The 21,417-nt window shown below is 35.8% G+C and overlaps 1 protein-coding gene across 4 annotated transcripts in view; it reads left to right on the top strand.

Moving 5' to 3' along the window:
- Positions 1–413: 413 nt before the first annotated feature.
- Positions 414–21,417, top strand: part of TMEM260 (transmembrane protein 260) — a 63,610-nt gene continuing 42,606 nt past the window's right edge. Inside the window, exons 1-3 of one of the 4 annotated variants that reach the window (XM_031668086.1) lie at positions 414–885; positions 5,765–5,796; positions 6,527–6,678. In XM_031668086.1, coding sequence (XP_031523946.1) covers positions 726–885; positions 5,765–5,796; positions 6,527–6,678 — 344 coding nt within the window. In that variant the 5' untranslated portion in view covers positions 414–725. The remainder of the gene's footprint in view (positions 886–5,764; positions 5,797–6,526; positions 6,679–21,417) is intronic. The other 3 variants (XR_002523366.2, XM_021941253.2, XM_021941252.2) reach the window with 3 other exon arrangements.

Genomic DNA, 21,417 nt, shown 5'->3' with positions numbered 1-21,417 from the left:
GGAACTCAAATTTCCCGACTCATCTACAGAGTTTTCATCATGCTATCATGCTATGGAATGGAAAAAAAAAAAAAAAAGACTAGCATATTCTAATCTCTCTAAAAATTACTCAGTGATTTAATAAGTAGCACAAAGACTTATTGTAATTAATCATAGCAACGTAATAAATCGTAATAAATACATAATTGCGATTAATGTATTTATTGACTTACTTCGCACATACAGTAAATACACCACCCTTTGTTTTAGCACAGGTAGGGGATCCTGGCTGATCATGGCCCTTTTGTGCAGTTCCACCCCGCACCGTAGGGGGCAGGAGCAGCCCTTCCGCGCTCGCGGTTTTCGATGCTGCTTTGGTCTCTGTCAGACCCAACCAAGTCAGTATAAAAGGGGGCAACAGCATGGAGACGGTAGGGCCGTGGCCAGGCTTGCTTTTTAAAGGGAAGGCTCTCCCGGTGATTAGGAACCTTAAATCACATTATAAGTAGGTGAACGCCAATGCGTGGTGCACTGCGGGAAAACTCCCAGGGCCTGGCTCAAGCGAGGCCTGGCATTTTCTCCTCCCTGCGCTCAGACGGAGAAAGGTGCGGTCCAATCCGCGGAGGCTCGACCCGGAAGTCGCTGTGGCCGCCGCACAGGCTCCGCTCGCCTCTCGACTGGGGAACTCTGTGTCGCACCGAGTCCTTGGGCCAGCCGTGTCCTCCTCCCTCGGTCGCCACTGGCCCATGAGTCCCCATGGCGACGGCAGGGGCCAGGCCCGGGGGCGGGCAGTCCGAGTGGGGACGCGGCGCTCCGGGGGCATCCGCGGCGGCATCGCGGTGTTCGCCGCCGTGGCCGCAGTGTTCACCCTCACGCTGCCCCCCTCGGTGCCTGGGGGAGACTCGGGTAAAGTACTCGCAGGGTTGCCCCTCCTGTCCCTCTCCCCTGATCCTAGAACGGGCGGTGGCTGCGTCTGGCCCCCGCTCTTGGCATTGGGTTTGGTCAGCTCTGGGCCTCCATCCACCCACCTGTGCACAGGACACTATTGTGTGTTTCAGAGCCCACTTCTGTTTCCTTCCCTGTCGTTCTCGTTTCTTTAGTTCTCAGGCTTTCGAGATGGGGCTTATTGTTGGTTTCGCCTGGTGGGGCTTAATGATCTCTCCACTTCCCCAGATCTTTTTTCCTGGTCCTAAGTATTTGCATCCTTTTTTAATCCACAGATATTACTCACCGAGTCCTTATTATGTTTCAGACAAAAGAACAGTAGTGGCGAACAGATAATTGCGAGTGTTCCAGTGCGGTTAGACAATACCCAAGTTAATGAATAAACAGCATATTAAACTGGTGATAAGTTATGGAGACGGTAGGAGGGAAATGTGATTGAGAGTGGGGGTAAGTAGTGGGTCCTTCCGAATGGCTATTCAGGAAAGACCTCTGAAGAAGTGGTATTTTAGTCGAAACCTGAATATTGAGAAGGAACTAGCCATGCAGAATATTTGCAGAACTCTTAAAAAGGTGGAAGCCAGGTGCGGCTGTTTCTATGAAAAAGAAAAGCATGACTCATCGGCCAGTTAAATCACATTGTTTTATATTTGAGGCAAGAAACGAGATCTATGTTTTGTTTTTGGATTCAATAATGCCATATCGTGGCCAGGAATTTTGTCAGAATGGTGCTGTAATTTCAGGTGGTGAACCTGTGGACTGAAGCAGCAGTTTTTGCTGCATGACCAGTTATCCTTAAATTGAGCAGCTTAAACAGCAAACGTTTATCGTCTCCCGTTTCTGTTAATCAGGAATCTGGGTCCAGTTTAAGCTAGTTGCTCGTACTCAGAACAAGTTTGCTGTCATCGTGTGGGTTGGGGGCTGCGGTCTTTTCAAGGCTCAATTTGGGGAGAAACGCCATCTAGTTCTTTGCTGTGTGGGTCTCCATAAGTTAACTGACTTCTGTCAAGAAAAAGATGAAGGATACCTCTCTGTCTGACACCTCTGTGTCATTTTGTAGCCGAATACTGTAAGTGATATACCACTTCTCCATTTTATTCCTGGAAGTTCATCAGTAAACCCAACCCATATTCAAGGGGGAGAGGATTACACAGGTGAGAATACCAGGAGTTGGGGATTAGTGGGAATCATATTTAGGGCTGCCTACCACATTGAAGATCCTTGATGTTCCATCTTCAGATTGTTACCTTCTTTCGGGTCCTATTGCACAAATACGGATAGTGTTTCATTCGTGTAGCAGGGAGTTTCTGTACCATGTTTCTAAGATTTGTATTTCATAATGGAAGTAACTTTATAGTTGTGAGAGTTTTGATGCTGGAGGGCATTTTTCAGAGGTTAGGTAGTTCTGTTACCTGTAAAAAAAATACAAAGATTGACAGCTACTTATGATTGGTTGAGTGTGAAAGATGAGAGTGAGATTTATAATAACTGAAGTTCCTTGAGCACTTACTATGCGCCAGACACTGTTCCAAGTGCTTTATATGGGTGGTTGTTTTAACCCCCTCAGCTACCCTTAAAAGTAGGTGCGATCATTATTTTCCTTTTATAAATGAGAAAACTAAGGCTAAGCTATGCCCAAAGTCACACAGAGTAGTCAGGAAAAGAACCCAAGTATATTGACTTTAGAATATGCCCCCTTAACCTCTACTTTTTGTCAAAACATTTCAAGAAATTCTTTTCTAAATCCATCATCACATATGTAGTGATATTTAAAATCTACTTAAAATGTTTATTGCCTTGCCTTTATTAATACTGTATTTTATTTTTTCCCAGAAGAATAAAGTTGTGTATTCACCTTGAGTTACCAAACTTTAGGTGCTTCTAATTTGTTTGGTTTCATGTTAAATAGTGGTTGCTTCTAATATTTTTATGTTCATTTTTGGGAATGATAAATAAACTGTTTTCCAAGTATATGCCAATATGGAAAATTTGCTTAATTGTATATTTGATAATTGTGTTTACATGTTGAATGTACTATTCTTGAATATTTGTTTATGAATTATATTTTCATCAATAAACAGAACACATCTCAAAACCAATACAAAGCATGTATTCTTCTTCCTGATAAGTCTTACATTTTACTCCATAGATTCATCACATTGTGTGGTCTTGCCAAAATTATTCTTTGTACCACTTGACACACATAGTTCATTTATGGGCAGGGGTGCTCGTGGTGCTTTTCGGGGAGGGGGTAGGAAGCTGGCCTTCACTAAATTAGTTTGTACATGAGACTGTCTTTAACAGATGTGATGTGTGACAATCTAGTCTAATTAATATTGAGACCTATGATATAAAGGGAGCTGGTTGTTGTAAAGGTTAAGCATCCGCTGACGACTCTGGGCTTGCCATTAGTTTGTATTGCAGACAACAAAGCTGTGGTTCTCAAACTGGAACATATTTCAGAATTACCTGGGACACTTGAGCCCCCAGTGCCAGTGGGTCTTAGTAGATTAGGGAGTTTAGAGGTATGGGCAAGGAGCCTTCATTTTTAAAAAGCAGATTAATTCTGATGCAGGTAGACATAACTCTGAGGAACCCTTCGTGTACAGGATTGAGAGAAAGCCAAGACTCTGGAAGCTCTGAGGTTTTTTTTTTTTTGCTATTCACTTCCTCTTTATCATAATGAATTTAAGAGTAGTATTTCCCCTTAGATCTTTATCAAAGATACATTTAGAATGGGGGCATCTTTTCTATTTCTATTTTAGTTTAACATTTGATAAGAATTGATGGAAGTTTGTCACTTTCCAGATTTATCTTGATAGCAGCAGAACTCCGGGAAATAATAACAACACACTGACTTTTCCATGGTAAAAAGAAGTTAGAGAAAAATAGGCTGTTTTTCTTAATGTTAAATATAATTCTGAATACATTTTAAATGGAGGAGTATGAATAGTGACCTTGAAATTTTGAACTTATGGTGGCTTCGTCACAAAAACATACAAGAACAAAAAAAATCGATGAAAATAGTTTGGCGCTAAGGACTTCAGAGCTAATCCGTTATGGAGTAAACTGTAAAATCATATCCTTTACAGTAGTTAACAAAGGGAACAGTTCTTTGAGACATTGTGAGACCATAAACTAATTAAAAAGAAGCATTTAGGGTATAAAATGTGCTGGTTTCTAAGGTGCTCTTGAATATCTAACAAATGTCTGTAAGTAATTGACTTAATCTGTCTTCAGGTGCCCTTATAACACTTCCATGATGCAGTCACTCACCGAAGACAGGGGTGTCTTAGTAGCAAGGATGACAATATGATGTGTCTTTTTGTTGACCTCTATGTGCATGGCTTGAATTGATTGTGTGTGGCCAGAGGGGAGAAGTGTTGGTATCTTGGCAGGATCGTGAAATGGATAGGTTAATGTTTTTAAACTTAGTGGGAGAGAGAAATGAAAACCAACCAGAATATAAGGCAATCTAAAGTGCTAAATAGACTCAAGCAGGTTCTATGGAGGAGGAAGAAGTGATTAATTCTGATGGGGAGGCTGGGGAAGCAGGTGTCTAAGGAAAGGTGTTACCGAGAAGGTGGCAATTGAACTAGGCTTTGAAGGATTTAGGGAGAGAATGCTAGGGAAAATACTCCAGGGTGAGAAAATGAGTGAGAAGAGGTGCAAAAGAGGACCACTCCAGAGAAACAGTGGGTAATCAGATTTGACTGGAGAGAACGTAGGTTTCATGGATATAAGCCTAGAAAAGGGACCTTGAAACCATGGAAAGCTTGAACATCATGCTGAGGAATGTGAACTTCATTCAGTAAGCAGAGAGCAGCCATTGAGAAATGTTAGACTAGGGATGCAATCCAGCCGTGTGTGTGTGTGTGTGTGTGTGTGTGTGTGTGTGTGTAGGCAGGGGGAAAGGCAGGTGTTGATTATAAGTGATTTCAGTATGAACATGAATTGAAGTAGAAGATTGGTCAAGTCTGTTGCCATAGTCCAGGCCAGAGAGAGTAAAGGTCTAAATTGTAGCTGGGACAGAAATTAGAAGCAGAGTATTGCTAGCTATGAAAGGATAGGAAATGGACATTAGTATATTTCCTAATAGGTACTAGTAACTTTCATGAGTCATTCATCAATATTGATTCATTCAGGGTTGAGTCAGAAATAGTCCTTGTGCTCTGAATATGTAAAAGATTAACAAATAAGCATTACATTACTGCATTATAATTTTAGAAATAGTCACTAATGGTGAGGAACTATAAAGGACTATGTAAAGAATATTATTTAATGGTTTGAAAAAATGTCTTACAGTAGACCTTACCGAAATAACCTGCAGTTAATAGACACTTGGAAATCGTTTAAAGATATCCAATGCAATTAATGTGGAGAAGATATCCAAATGCCAGTTTTAGGGTAGTATGGGACATTTTAGGGAGTGTCCAAACCTCAGATGTCTGCACATTTTATGTTATCATAAGATTACATCTTTATAGACTTTCGTGCTAATTTATTGAGGGATAACAAAGCATGTTACACTAGTGCCCCAACAGTATTTGTATATTTACAAGTGGATACAACTTTCAAGAGAGAAAAAAAGCATTTTTAAAAAACCGGAATTTACCTATATTTCCACTGACCACTTCTTAAAGACTACCAAAGATAGTTTGTTCAATAAGACCTAAGGGAGAAAATGTTCTCAGACTATTTCATGCTGTTAAATCTCTACAGATTTACAGTTTTATCCAGTCAAATTAATGCAAAACCCCAATGCAAGCATTTGGATTTTGAAAACTTTGGAGGAGTGTCATTCTCTAATAGTAATTATTGGTTTTACATTATTTTTTCACAGGGGAACTGATCACAGCTGCACATGAGCTCGGAGTAAGTATTAGTTTTATTGTTTAATCAATGCTCTCATTAACAGTTTTAGGAATTAAGAAAGTTTAATTAAGCATGGAGTAAAGTAGATTAATTTATTTTCAAACCCCAGTTTTTAGTAACTTATAAGTACAGTATGTGACAATTTACTTTAAGTTTTAAATCCAATTAAACTAAATTATAAAGCAAAGCCTCTACTATATATACAGTAGCTGCTTATTATCACCCCAAATTTTGTATAAGCTGTGGAGAATAAAATAAATCGGGTTAACAGTTTTAATAAGTTTATTATTTAATAAACTTTATTATGGTGCATGATCCCTTTAGGCAAGACCTTACGACTGTCAGCATGGTGGTAATCCGATAGCAGTGTGGTCTTTCAACTTTCTAACCAATACGATATTTCAGAACCTGCTTTTTTTCAATAGCCTTTTAAATGACCCTAATGTACTGTGAACCCAGAGAACAAACTGCTTAAGAACTGACAATGAAATATGTCACCCTTTCTCTGGGTGATGCTCCATGTGATAGACGCTGCCAAATCCACTAAAGAAAATATTTATTTGTATTGCCACAAGAGGATTACAATAGAAAACCACTATTCAAACATTTAATCATTGGTGCCTAATCTTTATAGTTGCCTGAGAAAAGGGCTGCTTTTCAGTTAAGGCCTGTGTAACTCTTCCTTTCCTAGATGAAACCCTTCTTCTAACTGTTGCTAATATTTCTGTAGGTTGCCCATCCTCCTGGCTATCCTTTGTTCACGCTGGTGGCTAAACTGGCAATTACACTGTTTCCTTTTGGTTCAATTGCCTACCGCGTCAATCTTCTCTGTGGCTTATTTGGAGCAGTAGCTGCATCGTTACTTTTTTTCACCGTTTTCAGGTAAAGTAGTTGATTAGTTAAAATTAATTTTGAGCAGTTGGAGATATAGATTTCTTATGGCTGAAGTACATGCATTAAAAACATCTTTTGTTGCTTGGTTTCCCTAACACATGTGATTTCACTTTCTTAATTTATAATAATTTCATATGCATTTGACCCCTCAAATGCAGTTGGTTTTGTTTCATACAATGGAGTGAAGGTGTCGACAGTTCATTATCACAATTCTCTGATTAGGCAGAACTAATGAGGTTTGTCATTTTATGAAGATGCAGATGGGCCGGTTTAATTCAACAATATGAGGTTCATCTTTTGGTAAGTGGTAAATATCATTTAATTACTCACAGTATTGCTGATGGGCAGCTGCCTGTCAGGTCCAGGGCTAATTGTATTATATTCTAAATATGAACATGTATACTTTTTGAAATAAGGTTATTAACTAAGGAAATAAATTTGGGATGTGGTTTTAGTAAGGTTTCACTCTGCTCCATTATGGCTGTAGGAAAGGTAGGCAAATTAGATCCCAAGTACTTCACTGATAGAAGACTTTTTTAGTTGGGAAGGCTACCCTGCTTTTAAAACATTGGTCCTTAGTTTAGAATGCTGGTGACTCAGTTGTCTTTGATGTTTCTGTCTCCTTCATTCTTAACTCCGTGTATCCTATACCTAAGAGGATTATAGTGAAAAATACAAATTACACTTTCTGCAAAAGGAAAAACCAAATTAAGACACTTCTTCTAAAAACTTTTGCTTGTCTTATTATAAAACAAATGATTTCTGTATGTAAATATAATTTGAATAGGTACAATTTCAAATGTCATTTTTGGAGACCAATATTTTTATTTGTGTTAAAGTCATAATACTACCCTTTAGCTAAATTCTAAATCTCTTTTAATTATTCATAGAAAGATAAGAGTTAGTATAACTATAACTCAGAAGTTTACTTTTAATCTGCATGGGAAAAAACTTTCAGATTCAAGTATTATAACTTGATCTTCTCCAGAATTTTTGTATTATTACATTTGTTGTTATTTTAGTCTTTATGAAATATTTAAAATAATGTCTCTGCTTAGATTCATTCGTACTATTAATATTTTTCTTTTTCTCAATGGTTAGGATAATTTTTATTAGAATTGTTCCTTCTGAGTCTTTGGTGATTAAGAATCTGGCAGTATTTCCACTGAGAGAAAAAGTGGTTTTTGTTTTTAAATATCTAGGTTGAACAGGAACTTCCTTGTTCCGTATTGAATGAGTACATTGTTAATTTTCACAACATACTTTAGAACAAAAACATTTAAAGAAAACGAATATGTTCATTTGGATAGTCTGTATTTTAGATCATTTATGTAACATATACATCTATTTAAATGTTATGTAGCTATAATAGCTCTGTGCAAGTAAAGGGATTCATTTTCTAAAACTTCCATGTTTTTCAACATTATTAATTGGTGATGCCATTCCACATGAGAACCACTGTAAAAATCATAAATAAAAATCTTAAAAACAAATTTGCAGAATCCGGATAGCTCTGGACAGTACTTTTCTTTAAAAATAGCTTTTATTAATTATTATGATTGATTATAATGGGTTTAGATTAGCACACTAGCCTATAACGCTTTTCTTTTAATATACATGGCTAATGATATATTTTATACTTGCTGACATGTGCTTTAAATTCAATCTCTTATATGACTAAATTAGGTATTTGAGTGGTTTTAATGTGCCCTGGAAAAGTTGCTTTCCTTCAGAAAAGGGATCTAACAATATTATCTCTTACATAATTTTAATATGAAAATACTTCATTATTTTGAATACAAATAATTGACAAGGTACACGTCCTTTGGGAATAACTTAGTTCAAGTGGCAAATCTGTTTTGTCAAACAATAGACACCCTTCAAAAAGGAGAAGCCATCTCTATGGTAATAGGACTAACAGTAGCCTATTGATTGAGTGGAAGAAGACATTATACAATGTCAGCTGGCTTGTTACAATTTCATTTGTTGTATGACCTGAACTTAACCTTTAAAACCTTTCTTCTGTGAATATAAACCCAACAGCAGGACACAGTTTTTGTACAACCATTACAGTGATGGCTTTTTTCCTGTCCCAGCGTACAGTAAATGTGCTTCTTTGCAGGTTGACTCCCTTATCAGAATTTGTTTAGGAGACATTTCACTACTTTATTCATTTACAAACCAAATCATCATTCCATTTTGTTGTTGAATATTGAAGGGTTTTGATCCAGGAAACAGTTTTATTCTTTCTTTCCCCCATCACTTAAGAGACCATTACTGTACATGTAGGATTAGTGCTGACTGGTGTGCAGTAAATTAATTCTTTTAACAGGTTTAGGTTTTTTTCAGGTAATTGTTCACATAGCATTCACTATATTTAGCTCTTGGGGTGGACATAAAGACTTTCTGTACCTTTTAAACAAAGATTTTATTTCAAAAGCAAATTTCTGTTTAAATGTGTTGATGTAAAAAGCTCCATTTTTTTCAGTAAACATGACTTAGATTGAAAGACCAATTTATTCGTTGTTTCCAATTACTATGTAATTTTTGCTTTTCTTGCATCTTTCTCTTGCTTTTAAAAGCTGTAAGATGTCATTAACACTGCATTTTTTGTCAATCTTTCCTAATGGTTGGCAAGAACTCATTTATATTTGCTTTGCTTTAATGTAGAAAGCATGTGAGTAAAACAGCACATTGAAAGCCCTATGTGTCACTGTAGTTTATTGAATTAAAAATAGTGAGCTTGTGGCAGTTGTTTCCGTATGTATTTATTTATGTATTGTCCCCTTAAAGAGTATTTTTAAGCATGTATTATGTTAGGGGAGTTTAATCTAGTACATTTCATTTATATGAAATAGTATTCATTTTATTAATGTGTACATCTGTGTTTCTGAGACTGTAATATAGTTAGTGATTTCTGGGAACTGGGGTTTTCTTTTTTAAGGCTATTAAAGTAAATGATTTTTAAATTTAATAGCATAATATTTAAAATGCCCTATTCTATTTGAAATTCACAAATCCTATTAATATAAAATGTTAAAGTTATACGTAATATAAATAATTAACATGAACAGCATTTAACATTATTTAATGCTTGAATTTCAAAATTATCTGCTAGGAAATATCAAACTAGGTCTTATTTACTGAATAAAGAAGGAGTACTGAAGTCACTATCATTAAACATCTATATTCTAACCCTTCATATGTTCCAGTATCACTAAAAGAGAAGGGAGCATGTTGATAGCATTGTATAAAAATTCTTTACCTCAGGGAAGATTTAAATTGTTTATGATATCAGAGGAGGGTATATGTTATGTCATTTATTTTGGTAGTTACAGTGCAGGGGATATATTCTCAACAGGCCTGAGAGTCAGCCTATCCTTTTCAAAGTATTACCAGCCAAATGGAACTATAGAAGAATTCATTCCACGATATTTGTTGAACACTCATGTGAATTAAAAGTAAAGCTCTTAGTTTTTATAATCAAAATTCAGTGCTTATTTTAAAGTAATACAAAGTCACCATTAAATAGGCAGTTTTTCAAATATTTTTTCTAAAAGGTGTAGTTTCAGGAAACTTACATTAAAATGCTTTCTAACATCATTAATATTGCACAGTAAGACATCAGATCTCTTAATGTCGAGTAGACTACCTAGAATATAGGAATATTAATAATATTAAAGGTATATTGAAACTTTGCTTACTACAAAGAATGTACAATCATTTTCAGTAATCCTTAAATATCTTCTGGCAGATTGTTTTGTGCCAGTATTTAACTCATGGATTTTGTAATTGTATACCTTATATATTTTTAAACATTATGTTGCTTCTAAAAATTCGATTAAATTTTAGAAGGCGAAGACTTGATTCTGAGCACTGGGTCTGCTATTCTTTTAGCTTCAGCTAAGATTCCATTCAATAAACAATAGAAAATTAAAATGCCATACCTTAGAGAATGCAGAATCTCCTGCTTAAGGGACATTTGGATTTTCCAGCTCAAAGAGTATTTTAGATTATTGCCATAGAGAATAATGTGAAGCTCTTCCTAATTTCACAAGTAACTATGCATAAGTAACAAATAGTCACCAAGTTTTTGTAGTTGAAGAAGAATGGAAAGTACTAGAGAGTTAATTTCCATTCAGGAGAATATCTGTCTTGATCCCTGGTTAATTGATCATATATTTCTCTCGTACTTGTATTAAAATTGCATTGACTTAGACTGCTTAAGAATATTAAGAGCTTGGTTCATTTGCATTTTCTTATAAGTAGAGGGACATATTAGGCTCAAATAGCAGCGCTTCATTTTGAAGGGAAAAAAAGCAAGGCAAAAACTCTTTTTTAAGACTGTAGAGTCTTTTCTGACAGCTAGTCAGAGTTAGAATTAGTTCAAGGAAATGTTAATAATGCACTGCCTGGCCTAATCCCTTTGATATCACCAGGTATCCTCCTGTTCATGGGTTAATTGCTTTAAAAGCGAAGGCAATATTCTGAGCGGTGGGCCGCTTCACCTTTTCACAGCTGTTACCATTGAGTGACAACTAAATCCCATGTGTAAGATGAGGAAGAGCTCAATCTCCAATTGGGAGAAAATTTATGTAAACCACAATCCCTTCAGAATGTGCGGAAGTCATAGACTTTCTTGATTTACTCTGCTTTTCCCAGAAAGCTCTATTGTTCACTTTCCTAAGTCCCATCAACCCTTTGTAGCAGAATATCACAGCGGCAGCAGATAGCTTGAAATATATAAATGCTATCATAGCTCTGATTAATAGCAGTGCTTATGAGTCAAGTCTGATAACAGTGCAGCTCTCCACTCAATTTCAGATACTGCTAATGGAATCTGTCTTCTCCAATTGTAATATGAGAAGGCCTAATTTGCCATGGAGCTTGGAGCTGTCACCAGTAGGGGATTGTGGGGTCAGATGGGAGCTGCCAGGTTTTTGCCCTGCAGCTTGTATCTCTCACTTTGAATAGAGCAGCCCCCTGCCTGCCAGTTAGCTGATAGGCCGCCGTGGGGTTTATGCCACTATATACAATAGGAAAGGGCTACATAGGCTGACTTTATAATTGTGAAGCTAGCTCATATTTCCACAGCTACTGTGCTGCATAATTTCTAATAAGTGGTTTTAACAAATGTCAGATTATGAAAAGTTTCCTCAATTACAAAAACTTATAAAACATTTAAATTGCTAAATCTGTTTCCTGCCGAGATTTTGCCACTGGAACTAGTCATCAGTTATTATGGTTGTAATAATAAACGCACATATTTCTTTAAATTACAAATAACATTATAGCTCATAACTCATATAGATTTGGTGCTTTTCAAAGCCATAAAAATAGAAAATAGTCAATGAATTGAGATATTAAGATATACTTCATAACTTTGCGTAAGACTACTTAATATTAAATCTCTTGTTTATTAAGTTGGTTAGTATTGCTGATGAAAGTAGTTTAATACCCTCATTCTGTTGACTTTAGTTATTTGGATGTTTTACATTGACTTCCTATACTTTTTGTATCTTAACATTGTAAGAATTACACAGCATCTTCTAAGTTTTCAGTTAAAAAGGACTTAGCGTGATGATATGCCTTGGCCGGTGCCTTTGAGAATACTCTGATGCAATATCCTTTTAACCAATTTCAGTCTTGTTACTGAATGCAAAATACATTTTGAAGATTGAGTAACAAACTAATCTTGAGGTTTTATATGTTTTTATACATTTTAAACAAAATAGACTAAAGTCTGTAATTGGGGAGTTATTTTAAACCAGGCTGTACTGTTGTGCAAGTTACCTGGCATACTGTGAAAACTTAGTAAAACGTGAAGTAAATTGCGGTTGTTCCTATAAAGCCTAGTTCAGTGTTTTCTTCCACATATTCAGGAATACGTTGATGGAGTATAATAAAATGAGTTGTTTTAAACTTTGAATAGCTTTATCATTTAATAGCTAATGCACAACTCTTAATTCTAATGGAAATTGTGTGATTACATTTGATTTATGGGAGCTATTCCTAACCTTACTCCCTGCATTTTAGTTGTGCTTTTTTCCTTTTTGAAGACTTTAAATTTTTTACTCTAATTTTATGTAGTGGTTTTGAATCAGGAATAATACTTTATACTTTTCCTTTTAGAGTACTGGTAGTGAATATTTATATAGCTGAAAATTCTGAGTAAAACAGTTCTCCTTTTGATCAAACCTCATGAAGTAGAACTAACCTTAGTAAGATTTTATCTGGAATGACAGTAAATTTTTCTAAAATGTGGAAGAAAGGACTTATTTGCAAATTCATTAAAGATAGAAATATTTTAAATTTTTTTAGGTTCAGTGGTGATGACTTCTCAGATGTACCTTTTATATCATGTCCTAAATTATTGATTTATGTTCTTAGGTGTAAACTTGACAATGAGAAGATTTATATTCTGCTCTCTCAGTGGCCTCATTATAATTTTCCCACAGAGCACCTAGCACATATTAGATACCCAGAACATATTTGTCGAAAGACTGTTGAGTGAGCTGCCACCAAAAGAAGGAGGCTTAGCAGGACTTAGATTTTCAGTAACTTAGCTCCCTAGTTTGACCATTCTCCAGGTAGACTGGAGAGAGAAATACATGGTGTTGATTATGTGAGTGAGCCTAAAGGGAACTTCTATATCATTTTCGTGAACCGGACCCAGAAAGATAAGAACGTGGAAGGATAAGGGTGGTAGATTTGCCGTTCATTTTTATCCTCCTTTACCATACTTCTTCCCTGTAGTCAGCTGCACTATTTTAGTTGTCACTGTGAATTGATACTAATAGTAATTTATTAAACAATAACGTTCAGATGCTGCACTGTGGCCTGCCCAGTCAAATTCCATTTCAAGTAGGAATTCTCAGTACACTCAGTATAGACGTAGTGCAGTGTACCTTCCGTGTTGGGTTCTTTGCATACAAGTAACACTGAAGACAAATACATTCATGAATTTTATGAGGCATGTCAAATGTGTGTTCGGAAAGAATTTCAGGTTTCTGTTATTTGCCTTTTGATTAAGGGTTATACAAACATGTGACTACACATGAAAATCAAATACTGTGTAGCGGAAAGAAAAATATACCTTATCAATAGCAAACTTATGTCAATGGTGTAAATTGTAACCTCGTGATTTATCCATTGTGTCAACAGATGAATAGTATTCCATCAGTGAGAAAACTGCTACACAATCAGTACATTTCTTAGGAATTTTATCTAGGTCTCATGAATTTTGTGGACCAAAAAAAGAAGACAGTTGTGTTTTAAGCAGAGAATTCTGATGCTTACATTTGATGCTTAATAGCATCACATCATCCTTACTCCAGTGGAGAATTTCTGTCATTTGCATGATCTGGGTGAGATTTTAAACACTTGACTGCCCTACCCATACTATCTATCATACTCTTGGTGTGTCTTTTTTTGTTGACTAAACACTGTGCTCTCCTGGAATATAAACTACGTGGTTTTATTGTTAACCTAAGTAAAAAGCAATCAGGAAGATTTATCTACTTCAAATATACTGTAAAGCATATTTTTTATATGAAGTATAAAATTATTTATATAAAACAAAATGTACTTCAGTGACTTTTGGATTTGATATTTTGAATAATCTATATCAGTGCTTTCCCCCATTATTATGAGATCTTAGAATTAAGTTTACTTCTCTAACAGTGTAAAAAATTGATTTTGATTATTGATATTGACAGGTAAGTATCTGTTATAATACAAGGGTTGTGTTATTAAAATTGTCATAGTGGTAGTGTTTGAAGATTGTGATCTTTTCCTCATATGACCTAATATGATTTTTATCTTTCTATAAGTCAGGTTAGATGATAAAAATATGTATTTCATTTGAAGGGATCCCTCATTTGACCTTGCTCTATTGGGGCTCTGTGAGAATTAGATTGAGAATGGAAAACATGTTTTCTCATATCTAATTCATCATAAAGTGTTCTTAAGTTAAAATAGAAAAGAGTTTAAACTATTAGTCATGTATGTATCTGTGAGTTCTGGTGAAAAGAGTTCTCATTTATTCACAACCTCATTTGAATTTCTCTTTTGCTTTTACTTTGGTTGAATTAATAATCAATTTCAGTGGAAAAAAATGTCTTTTCACTTTAATGGGCTAATTTTAAGATTCTACTTTAGCATGTTATTAACTCCTTAGTTACTCTTTAAAAATAATAAGCATATTTGTTCAAAAGAATAAAATGGAAATTGAAAATAGGTATCCTGGATTGCCAAGTTAAAACACAATCATGTTTTTGATTATGTCATTTTTATTTGAAAAAAATCATCAGACTTACTCTATGGGTAGATGACAATTGTTTGTCTGTCTTATTTTGGGTGTAGTTTTATTTATAGTTCATCTACACTTTAGACTTTATGGATTACACAAGATAGCTTATTTTGTGAGCTCAGATTAACAATTTCATTTAAATCTCCTATTTAAATAATGTCAGATTGGACATTCCTTCCATTTATTTTTAATAGATTACTTAAGTCAGAAATTTGGACTACCAATTCATTTAATAGTATTGTATGCAAAAGATTTATGAATAATGTTTTACTCTACTTATATAATTTACCTCTGCCAAAAAAATTTTAAATATATGTTGTAGCCTTTCCAGGGGAAAATTTTTTTATAGAGTATGTCTCCTGATTAGAGTTATTCCCAAAAAGAGATTGCAACTAACTTGTCTGATCACTCACTCACAGGTTCCCTTCATTGACAGGGATGATGATTGGCCACGATCATAAGATAATAAAGGCCCCAGCGATCCAAAAGGATAGTGGATTAATTAGAAGCTCTAGGAATTCTGTAAATTCATAGGAAAATGACTTTCTTTTAAACTCGTAATAAACAGATGATAAAAGTGCTTCTCAGTAATCTCTCTTAGCAAGTGTGAGACTAGATATGCCTTCAGATATATTTGTTATGATTTTTGTAGCATCACAACCTCATTTGAATTTCTGCACAGGTAAGAAAGCCTTCTGCACATTTAACTTTTTTTTCCTAGCTCCAATATGTAGTGCCTTACTGATTTGGATGGTTCATTGTTGTTTGGCTCAATAAAATATAAAATGGGAAATTTGATGTGTTTTGTTTGAAATTTCACAAAAGTTTGAGAAAATTGAGGAACTGTCTCTACAAATCAGTGTGTGAAAGGCAATATGAGTAACTGTGAACCTATATTTTATCTTATTTTATTTTTTGGAGTCAGGCCTGTCACCCAGGCCAGAGTACAGTGGTGCTATGATAGCTCACTGCAGCTTCAACCTCCTGGGCTCAAGCCATCCTCCCGCTTCAGCCTCCCACATAGCTGGGACTACAGGCATGTGCCACCATGCCCAGCTAATTTTTATTTTTTAAAATTTTTTAGTAGAGATGAAATCTCAGTATGTTGCCCAGGCTGGTTATGAACCCCCAAGCACAAGCGATTCTCTGCCTTGGCCTTGCAAAGTGCTGGGATTACAGGGATGAGCCACCACGCCCAGTCTATATTTTATTATTCTCTTTGAAATATTTATTTTATAGACAAGGAAGAAAGTAATATGAAAATAGAAAGTTTTTAAAAATAAATTATTACTTCTATACCCTTGCCAAACGAATATTTAAACACTTGAATTAAAGTACAGCATGATAAAATAGTATTCCTTAGTTTCTGGAAAATCTGTCCATACAAACATCATTTTATTTAAGAAAACAAGAATCAATGTAACAAGTTTAAAATGAATTCTTTAACTTTTCCCTTAATAGCATTTGTTACCAAGACATCGTTTATATAATAATAAAGGACATGACTCTTAAAATTTACCCCAAGACCGAAACATCTTTTGTCTTAAAATATTTCTTTCCAAATAATGGCGTAAGTAATTTTATCCAACATTATTTGAAAATGTTTGGAGTTACACTGAGTTCATTAGAAACCATTGCTACTTGGAGAGCATTAAAAACTACAAATAAAGTATGTCTAAAATAATATATATATGGGAAACAGTTTTTCAAAAAATCAAATAGTTTTTCTAGGGACACACATATATGTGAGTGTGTGCATATATATATACACACACACATATATATTGAGATATATTTTTAATTAAAAAGTATATCAATATGCTGACAGATTATCCAATATTATCAATAGTCCAAAAATAATTTTTTGACTTTGTAATATATTATATAGAGGATTTTAAGTTATTCAAATCTGATTTCTTTATAGTGTTTTGATTAGGTTACAGTTAAAAATTTATATTCCTCAGAGTCATTTTTTTAATACAGAAAAATCTATTTCATAACTATTTATTGCGTTTAATTGGATGAGAACCTAGAGAAGGGGCAGGTATCCTAGTCTTAGAGAAAATGTTTCAGGGAATACTTGCCAAAGACGATGCTTATACTGAGTTGTAAATAGTTACATGGGAGTTAGCGAAGTGAAGGCAAAACAGTGTTCCACATACAAGTTAAGCATCCCTAATCAAAAAATCCGAAATCCAGGATGTTCCAAAATCTGAAACTTTTTGAATACTGACATGATGCCCAAAGGAAGTGCTCATTGGAGCATATTGGATTTCAGATTTTCTGATTAGAAATGTTTCACTGATACGTGTTCTTCAGATACTCCAAAATCTGAAAAAATCCGAAATTTGAAAGACTTCTGGTCCCAGGCATTTCAGATAGGGATCCTCAGCCTGTATAGAGAACCTCATTTGCAAAGTAACCCCGAAGTGGAGAAACAGCTTTTGAGTATAGGGACTTGCAAGTCATTTAGTGTTGCTGAAACATAAAGTTTGATGTGTTACGTTAAAAGACCAGATCATGAAAGGTTTTTTTATGTCATGATGAGGGGCTTATATTATGTTTTCTCATTAAAGGAGAGGTCATTAAAGGGTTGGAGTCAGAAAGGTGTGAGGTCAGATATGTTTTGAATCTCTTACTCTGTTGGCAGTGGCGGGCATAGGCCTGGAGGTGGCTTACCACGTTGTTGGATTGGTTTGAGTCTGAGGTGATGATAATAGCTAACATGGGATGGTGGTGGTATGGATGGAAGTTAGATGAGCTTTAAAAATTATTATGAAATGAAATTGGCAGGATGTGTTATTTTTGACAGAGAGAGAGAGGGGGAAAAGAAGCTTTGATGATCACTACCAGGTATCTTAACTTAAATAACTAGGTAGATAATGAAAGTCACTAAGACAGAGAATACAAGAGTAGGAAATCGTTTTTAGAAAAGAGAATGAGAAATTAGTTTTGTACATGTTGACACTGAGGTTCTATGGGGCATCCAGAGTTGGACTGGCATTGGGGTGTACCATAGTTGGTTGGAGATATTTAAGTCCAACAGTACAGGAGAGTGCAGTGCTGGGAACAGATCTGTTTTTTTTTCAGTTTGTGGTTAGCAGTTGAAATCAAGATAGTGGATAAAGTTACTCTAGCTAGCCAGAGTGTGTAGAGTGAGAAAAGCAGTTGTCTGAGAATGAAATCTGGGGAAATAACCAGCTTTAAAGAAATTAATGGAAAAAGAGGAGACATTCAGAAAACACACACACACACACACACACACACACACACACACACACACGGAAGATCCAGAGCCATAAAAGGAAAACCAGGGGGATATGCAGTCCCAGACATCAACTCAGTAAAGTGTGTCGAGAGGAGTGGTCATCAACAGGGATCAACACAGCAGAGAGGTCCAGAAAGCCTGTTGTCACTGGGGACCTCAGCAAGAGCAATTTCAATAGAGGGCTACAGTGAGAAGAGAGGTAGAGGCTGCAGATGTGGACATGTGAGGCTGATACTGAGCCTAGCCCTTACCCTGAATTGTGTCTTCATGAAATCATCCCTGATGCCAACCTGCTTTGTAGTCATTTATCTTTGTCTCACTAAGGTTAAATGAAGCATGCTCAGATAATGCATAGGAAATATGACTTGAGCAATATAATGAGACTATCTTCTTACAGAATCAGTGAATTAACTGAAGACTTGCAAAGTCTTCAGAAAATCATCATCCTTATCACTACTGGCATCATCCTTTGATGTGTGAGCACAAATCACAGACATGACTTGCTGTGTCCTGACGTGGGGGTCACAGCTCCTTAGTAGCATGCCTGTGAAGCCATGGCAGTGGGCCACAGACATTATTTCTACGTTGCTCTCAGCCTGCAGACTTACTAGTGCACATGTACCAACCACTGGCAGACTTTCAGGACAAATACTTAGTTTATTGAAAATCTTAGTATTTTGAGAATAGCTTTCTAAAACTGTATTCCATCATTGGCTGCTTTCAACAGTAGAGTCTAATCTTGTGTAACTGGCCTGTTCCATCCACTAACAATTTGATGTTCCCTTCTCCAACCCACTTTTTACTCCCTGGTATGACATTAGCTTTCATTTCACTCATTTCATTGATGGCTCACACTGTCTCTTTACTTCCTTTTCTATTCAGTCTAGGCCCCATGATTCATTACTTTAACTCTCCTTCTTGTCCTGTCCTTTTGCCCTTCTGTCCCTCTGACCTAGTAAAGCCCCAAAGGATGGCTCCATCCAGCTTCTCTAGGATAAAATAATATTTTATTTTATTATCGTAATAAAGCCTGGCTCAGACTCCTGCAGACCTATCCATAGCCATGTGTACTGACGCTGCTGCTCCATCTCCACAGTCGCTGTAGTCTTCAAACTCAGCTGAGCATTAATTGCTACCTACAAAGCCTTATTGTATCCCTCTTGAGCTGTGGAATTTTTCCATAACAGATGTTTCAAGTTATTTCAACCTCTTAATCTACTAGTTTGTATATGTTACATGGCAAGTAACAGTTGATTGATTCTGAGTCTTAGCATAAAGTAAAATTAAAAATTTTTTTTGTATTAACAGAGGAATCTTATTATATATATAGCTCTGATAAACTGGCTCATGATCTTCAGTCTGTTTTCGTTGCTGCATAACTGGATAAGGTGTGAAGGAAAAACAAAAACAAACAAAAAAACTCCTGATTTGGAAGACTTAGCTGAACCTATCTTTGGAAACAGAATCAATTAAACATGTATGTGTTACTTGGACTAAATACAACATAAACCCATACAAAATGGTAGTTCAAGCATCTCAAGTTTTTTAGAGAATGTTAGAATCTATTGTCTAAATTGTCTATCGTCCTCTTTGGAAAAATCCAAAGTCATTGGGTCTTACAAATTATTTGGATAATTTTTCTTCCAAAATGAAAAGAGATGATGATTAGTCAGATGCAGTAGATAATTTGGTCAACATTTAAATAAGCAGTAAATAGCCTACATATTAACTGTCATAAAGTAAACATTTAAAGGCAGTGTGTTGAAATATGTGCATTTTAAGGAGCATTCAGAGTTTAACTTATAAAATACTATTGAAATCAAAGAAATTCATACAGGCTTACCCCATATAGATTATTGTACGAAAACATGAATACTGGGTCCTCCAAAACATTTCACTTTCTATATATCCTATATATGGATGTACACATGACTTTCTGCTCTTAGAGGCATGCTTCCTGTCTTCTGTTTTGCACAAGACTAGGAGAACAGGAGCATTTTATTTTCAGAATTTCTTCACACTTTTCCTTGAAAAAATAATGGGAAGTATACTAAAGAGATAAGATAGTGTGTTTCAGTCAGGGTTCTTGGTTGCAAGCAGGTGACTCTGGCTGTGGTTAGCTGAAAAGAAACATAGTAAAAGGAAGTTGAGAAGGACTCTACAATTCAATAATAAAAAGACAATCCAATTTAAGCAATGAGCAAAGGATCTGAATAGACATTTCTTTACGGGAGATACACAAATGGCCAATAACACAGAAAAAGATGCTCAGCCGCATTAGCCATTAGGAAAATGCAAATCCAAACTTCAGTGAGATGCCACTTCACACTGACTAGGGTGGCTAGATTTAAACTAGATAGTAAGTGCCCACTAGGATGTGGAAACATCAGACCCTCATATGCTGCTGTTGGGAAACAAACAAATTGAAAGATCCACTACGCTTTTGTGTGCCATACATTAGGACTACAAGGCAAATTCCTGTAGACTTAGTTTGATTTCCGAGCAAGTTTATCCGATGCTAAAAAGGTTGAGATTTTAGATTTGATTCCCATTACTGATTTCATAATCAGTTACCTTGTCTTCTACTATTCGACTCAGCGGTCTCACAAATTATTTCTCTAATGCCAAGGAAAATCAGGTGAAAGAGTACATGGATTATTTATTGCAAAACCATCTTGACCTTAGTGGAGAGACGGAGAGAGAGAATTCAGATTATAGACCTTGCTGATATGGGATTAGTCTTCAGTAAAATACTCATGTACCTAACTTTGTGTAACAATCTAAGGTAACTAGATAAATGTCATCATTAAAGTCAAAATTTTTACCTTATATTCTTCAGTTTTTAAAACCTTATGAAATATTTGAAAAGACAGTTAATGTAGTTCATAATTCTAATCCCACCTCAGCCTCCCAAGTAGGTGGGACTACAGGTGCCCGCCACCACGCCCGGCTAATTTTTTTGTATTTTTAGTAGAGACAGGGTTTCACCATGTTAGCCAGGATGGTCTCGATGTCTTGATCTCCTGCCCTCGTGATCCGCCTGCCTTGGCCTCCCAGAGTGCTGGGATTACAGGCGTGAGCCACTGCGCCCAGCCTAGGATGCCTTTCTGAGTGTAAGAATATGTGTTAAAAGTCATTGTAGATTAGT

This window comes from Papio anubis, chromosome 7 (genome assembly GCF_008728515.1).
Source record: "Papio anubis isolate 15944 chromosome 7, Panubis1.0, whole genome shotgun sequence".
NCBI classification, from domain to species: domain Eukaryota; kingdom Metazoa; phylum Chordata; class Mammalia; order Primates; family Cercopithecidae; genus Papio; species Papio anubis.
The sequence above is the reverse complement of the archived record's forward strand: the minus strand, read 5'-3'. Positions and strand labels throughout refer to the sequence as shown.